This window comes from Arachis ipaensis, chromosome B10 (assembly GCF_059453495.1).
Source record: "Arachis ipaensis isolate K30076 ecotype BB chromosome B10, ASM5945349v1, whole genome shotgun sequence".
NCBI classification, from domain to species: domain Eukaryota; kingdom Viridiplantae; phylum Streptophyta; class Magnoliopsida; order Fabales; family Fabaceae; genus Arachis; species Arachis ipaensis.
This window is the reverse complement of record NC_142435.1, coordinates 122,215,899-122,222,330: the sequence shown is the minus strand read 5'-3', so window position 1 is coordinate 122,222,330 and position 6,432 is coordinate 122,215,899. Positions and strand designations below refer to the sequence as shown.

The 6,432-nt window shown below is 32.1% G+C and overlaps 1 protein-coding gene across 1 annotated transcript; it reads right to left on the bottom strand.

The window, feature by feature from the left end:
* Positions 1 to 2,586: 2,586 nt before the first annotated feature.
* LOC110268457 (glutathione S-transferase T2-like) lies at positions 2,587 to 3,506 on the bottom strand. Its single transcript, XM_021114638.1, has 2 exons — positions 2,904 to 3,506; positions 2,587 to 2,619 (listed from the first exon to the last, which is right to left on the bottom strand). Exons 1-2 carry the CDS (start codon positions 3,504 to 3,506, stop codon positions 2,587 to 2,589), a joined length of 636 nt encoding a protein of 211 aa, XP_020970297.1.
* Between the last annotated feature and the right edge of the window lie 2,926 nt (positions 3,507 to 6,432).

The window sequence follows — 6,432 nt, the reverse complement described above, 5'->3', positions numbered from 1 at the left end:
ATTTGAGTCAATTATTTGATGATGTGAAAAGTCGAATGCACTTTTGAATTCAGCCTGGTTTACTTTAATTGACTTGATCTTGGACAAATGATTTGTTACTGAACCGTTTCTTTAAAGCTTTGGAAATGAGTTAAATCGGTTGATATTGAGTTGACTTTGAAATGGTTTTCTTGAGATATGCCACTGAGGCTACTGTTGGATTTAGCTTGCTTTGAATTGATTTCTGGTTTTGAGCTGTTGAAAAGGAATGAGAAACGGTTTAGTTGGGACCCGAACCGGGTGGCAAAAGTCCAAGTTTTAGGGGAGGTGCTGCCGAAATTTCTACAAAATCCGAGTCTTGTTTAAAAAGTTATTTAAAAAGGATTGGATTTGAGAAGTTGTATTATTTGATTTATTAAGAGAATATTTATATTTTCAAGCTTAATTTATTTAGTGAACTTTATGCCTTGAGTTTGACTTATTTAGAAATGAACTATTTTACTGTTTGAATCACTGAAGGAAAGAATGATGCTCTAATATTAATTTCAATATAAAAAGGAGCTTTTAGTGATTTCAAAGGAATCTAGACTTTTGATTGAGTAATTAAGTTTGAGGCATTTTGGAAGAGTTTGAAAAATAGGTTCCAAAAAGAAACCTGAAAGTGGTTTGATTCAAATGAACCGGTTCCTTTTCAAATGAGTTGATTTTTGGACCGGGATGGAACTTGTGATTTTGTATGGTCGGTTTCATAATAAATTCAGTTTTATTTACTTGAACCGAGAATCCATGATTTTAAGAGTTTCAATAAATTTTAAGGAATTGATATAGGTTGACCTTCCCTAAAGACTTGGGACTCTGCCAAGGAATGTTTGTTATAACATCCCATTGTTGGATGGATGATTTTGAATGTTTCCAAAATGAATCTTTAACTTTCCATGGTTTTGGAAGTTTTGGAAAGAGAATGCCGAGAGTGGCTTTGTTTTAAAAAGGGAACTCACTTTGAGTAAATTTGGCTTATGAGCCTGAGATGATTTGAGAAACGAGATTTCTACAGCCAAGGCTGAAAAGAGTTGAAACTTGATTTCAAAGTGAAGCGATTTGAGAAAAAGTGATTTATGGCTTAAATGCCAGTTTTATGAATTTGATGATGTTGGATGGTGGAAGTGCTGTTTTGTTATGGGCCGGAATGGCTGTGTATGATTATGAATATTGGCTGGTTCTGGATTGAACCGTGAGCTGGAATGGCTGTGTATGATATTGATTTATGGCTGATTGCTGAATGAGTTATGGGCCGTATGGCTGACTATGAATTATGAATTTAAGCCGGATGGCTGAGATGGATGTTGATCCATGGCTGGGACTGAATGAATATATGATTGAGATACCTGGGTAGTAGCAAGGGTTGTGGTTTGTCCCACTTGCTCCAGGTCAGAGATTGTGACGCCTGGGTAGTAGCGGTAGTAGTGGTGATTCCACTCGCTCCAGGTTGATTTTTTAAACACCCGCTTGGGTAGTAGCCGCAGTAGTGGTTATTCCACTGGCTCTGGGTTGAGCGGGCAGTAGCAAGGGGGTTGTAGCTCAAACCTACTTGCTCCGCGATGGGTGTTTCTGTCCATGGTTAGCTACCAGGACGTGTCGGGTTGGCTATATAACCGACAGATGATATCATCAGCCACTAGGGACAGGCATGCACCATATGCATCTATGTGACATTGTTTGGGTGTGCATATTGTACTCGGTTTGCCTATGTGATTAATTGCTAATTGTTCTACTTGAAATAACTGTTTGTTTGTGTTTGCATCTTCCTATTTGTGTTTGCTACTGGGACTCTGTTGGATTGTGGTGTTTGGTTATTGTTGGATTGTTTGGGCCTAGGGCTGTGGTTGGAATGAGATGAACCAATGGTTGATTTTGGTTTTTTTTTTTTTTGTTTCTGGTTTGGAATAAAATATGAAAGGCTATTTTGGTTCAGGTTAGATAAACCTCTTTGAAAGGATTTTTGATGTTTTGAAAATTGAACGGTTCCTCTTTCAGAAAAGATTTCCGACTTTACTTTTATTGTAAACCGTTGTTTTTGAAAAGAGGCATAAGACGGTTATTAATCACTGGTACGGTTTATCTTCATGTATCATATTACAGTAATTCCCAAAAACCCTCTACTGAGAACCCTTTCGAGGATGATGTTCTCACCCCCCCCTACATTTTTCCCCTTTCAGGATATGGGCGCAGAAGTTACGAAGAGTTTATTTAATTGTTGTTGAGATGCTCTGTATTGTTTTAGTTATGTTTATTGTACCCTCGCCTTTATCTTGATATAATCTGTAAGAGGGATAGGAATTGTGTTGGGTAATGCTTGTAAAGTTATTTATATATATTTATGTATATATATGGATGTACTCTTTGTGAGTTGTTGTAAGTTGTATGGTATTTATGAATGTACGTTATCGAACGAAAGTATTTTTGGGAACGGTATTGCGGTTTAAAGTTTTAAACAGGCTCATATTTTAGTATTAAATAATATAAGTGTCGTCGTAATGTCCGAGCTATCACAGTCGCACAGCTGGAAGAGGGAGCTTTGGTAGTTAGGATGTTACAATATTGACTAATTTAAAAACTTACATCAGAAGTAAATAAAACAAACTACATCATAAACCAGTAATACGCAATAAAAATAAGAACATACTACATAACTCTACGAATACAAGGAATCATTAAGTAAACCACTTGGCGATTATTTTCTCACATGCAATCTCATGAAGAGCTCGTCGTTTTTCACTCATTGTAGACGTGTCAGCATTAAGTATTTGCATATCCATCTCCCTTTCCCTTTCCTTGGCCATTCTTTCCATTTTCCTTTCTTTTGCTTTTATCTCCATTTCTTTAATATACCTCTGAGTTTGTAATTCTTTTTCTTTCATTGCTACTTGAGCTTGTAATTCTTGTTCTTCCATTGCCGCTTGAATTTGTAACTCCTTCTCTTTGATTGCCATAATCTTTGCTCTATGTTCCTTCTCCTCTTCTCTTTCTTTTTCCCTATCCATTAGTTCCTTTTCTCTAACATTCTTAATATCTTCCATGAGAGATAATTTTTTGACAACCGATGATTTTCTTTCACTAAAATCTTCAGACATCTGTGCTTTTCCCTTACCTTTTCGCTTGCTCTTCTTCAATCCTTGTGGGCGAACGGGAGAGTCCACAACGGGTTCGTCAGCCAACAGTGTTTCTGGGTTTGATGAGGATGAGTATGCTCCAGTTACACTAACCTTGGTTCTCTTTGAGCCGCCACTCTGTGTAGGTAGTTGGCTTCTCCATTTTTGCTCCAACCGAAGCATGTTCCAATGCCTCTCAAAAGTAAATTTTTGACCATAATTTGTGGAATAAAGTTTATAAGCCAACTCCTTTATTTCATCAGCGTTTGAACCACTCCTTATGTTTCGACTAGCTTGATCGTAGCAACCAGCAAATTGTGCAATAGCCTTGTTGATCTTATACCATCGTTTCTTACATGCAACTACCCCCCTTGTCATGTCGGAACAAAATTCTACACAGTAGCTATGAATTCGACTCTAAAATGTTTCTCCCTTTTGATCGGTACCAACTACAGGGTCAGTTGAAACATTTAACCACGCACTGATCAACATCTCATCCTCTTCCCAATGCCAGTGTTGAATACTATCTTGCCTCCGATCTTCAATATCATCATCATTGAGGTCTATAGCATCTAATCCACGAGGGTTGGCAAAATTAGAATATTTCGAATTTGGACTAGATTGTATAGGAGTCTGAGAGGATGGGTTAGAAGAGCCACCAACACCAGATGAGTTACGTCTTGATGCACTGAATTGAGTTAGAAACGGCAAGGAAGTTGGAGTAACATTTCCGATAGAGGGGTTAAATATGGATGAAAATGGAAAATGGGGTGTTTGTAAATTTTGATTTTGCGGTTGGAATATAGGAAACTGATTATTATAAGGAGCTTGAAAATTGAAATTAGAAAGATTTTGGGGATTTGGATTTTGAAATGTATTTGGTAGTGTGAAGTTTTGATTTGGAACTTGAGTGTTTGAGGTTTGAGATTGTTGGGTATTTGGAATTTGAGAAAAGTTTTGTAAGTAATTGAAGAAAGAGTTGAGTTAGTTTGGATCCATTTTTTCGAACAAAAAATAATAGTAGTAGAACTTTGATTTTGTAAACTTGGAAGAAGATGAGGAAGAGTAGTAGAGAGTGTGAGAATAGAAGTGTATCTAAGTGGTATATATAGAGTAACAAAATATTAATTTATTAATAATAATAGTAACATAGTAACGGCTAGTTTCCAACAGCTAATTTTACAATGGCTAGTTTTGCAACGGCTAATTTAATATAATAATATAAATTATTAATTAAATAAAAATTTAATCATTTAATTAATTAATTATTATAATTATTAATAAATTAAATATAATTTAATTATTTAATATAATTATAATTATATTAAATAACTAAATCATATTTAATTTATTAATAATTATAATAATTAATTAATTATGTAAAGTATACTATATATATATAACGTTAATATGTATGATGTATATGAAGTATACTATATATGTAACGGTCAGCTCAATACATATATATATATAAAGTATTAATTTTATTAATAAAATATCTTTTTTTTTTAGAGAGATAGAGTCCCTTTGAGCAGGGCTTCTGTTGCTCCGAACTTTGTGAAGGAACTCTATTTTTATTTGTTTCAATGGTAGATCCTCACTTTTTACTGACACATAGTAAATGAGGTTCAAAATTTTTGAACCGTTGGAGTTGCTCTGAGAGATTGACGAGGAGTCAAGGAGAACTTTTGTGTTAGTTATTCCAACAATGCTTTTTTAGGAATTTTTTTATTGAATAATTTATTGAAACAATTTTCCTTCCTGATTATCATTTTCAGAATTTTTAATTTATAATAAGAATATTATTACTTTTTCCAGCTATATGTAATAAGGACAATATTAAACAAGTTTCTATTGTTTTTTTTTCTCATGAAAATTAAATTCTAGTATAACATGCATGTGAATATTGGTTATCATTAAAGTGATTGGTTGCTACCTTTATTTGTATGCTTAGCATCTTTTCCTAATTAATGATAGCCGAACTTCAAAAATATTTTATTGTGATTATAATTTTTTTTATTTTATAGTTTTTTATCATCTATTTATGAATTATTTTTTTTATATTTATTTATTTGGGTATATATATATATATAAAACTTAAAAATATTAATTAATGACTTAACATATCATATATTTTTAATAAATATTTTTTATTAATAATATTAACGATTCAAAATTTATTAATTATTTTTTATGAATTCTTATTGTTTGTCCGTTATTAATTTGTATATTATTACTTAACAATTTTCACTTATGAAACTATCAACTACTTAATATTAAGATTTAGTTAATGAGAATCATGATATTAATATTTTTTCCTAAGTCTTGTTATTAATTATAATTAAAAAAAAGCTGTAAATAAATTTATTAGGGGTGGCAAACAGGTTGAAACTTGTCGGACTGGCTCGCGTATCTCAAAGAAAAAAAAAGACATGTTGGACTAGAAATTTAAGTCCTCTATAATAGAAGAAACTCACCGAACCCACACTGCCTAATTCACAAATTCACGGGTTTTGCTAGGGCGAGACGGACTTTTGATTTTAAGATGATAATTGAATTTAGAACTTTTGTGTTTTTATTTGGAATGTTTGTTCATTTTACTTTGAGTTGGACAATATTTAATCATACATTTTAGACAATGTTTGTTTTGTTTAAACAATATTGATTTTATTTTTTTGTTTTAAAAAACTTGATTAATCATTATGTATATTAGATATTTAGAATTATAAATACTTTTTAATGTTTGTGAATCTAAAAATTATAATTTTTTTATGTCTTTAGAAATTATAAATTTATTGAAATACTCATGAAATTATATAATTTTTTATTATAATGGTTTAATAATTTTTCAAAAAGCGAAAAAGAGCCTGCCAAACTGCCATTAAGTAGGACGGGATAGAAATTTAGGACCATTTCAATAGACAGAAAGGGGGACTAGCCCGCCAAATAGTGACCTTTTGGTGGGACAGAATGGGGCGGGGTAGGCATGCCCACTTGCCACCCCTAAAATTTATTTTCTTATTGAATGTTAATTTTGTTGTGAAATTCTATATTTCATTTAAAAATGTAGTATAATTGAGTCTAATTCCTACATTTTGAAATGAATTTACTCGAAAAATTTAAAATGTAAATCACATTTTTTTTTTACAAAATTTTTTTATTAACATAATTAGTGGTGCTTACTTGAATAATTATATTTAGATTCTAATCATATTAAAGTCAACCTATTTTATTGTTTTATGCCTTTAAAAAATTCACAAGACTCACATAAAAATGTAACAAGTTATATATTTTACTAATAATG

What these genes read in the sequence shown, in the direction of transcription:
- LOC110268457 (XM_021114638.1), bottom strand. Translation starts at nt 3,506, where the DNA reads ATGACAAGGGGGGTAGTTGCATGTAAGAAACGATGGTATAAGATCAAC. An exon ending in AACAAGAATTACAAGCTCAA is followed by an intron (nt 2,620 to 2,903) that starts GTAGCAATGAAA and finishes TTTATGATGTAG; the next exon opens with TTTGTTTTATTTACTTCTGA.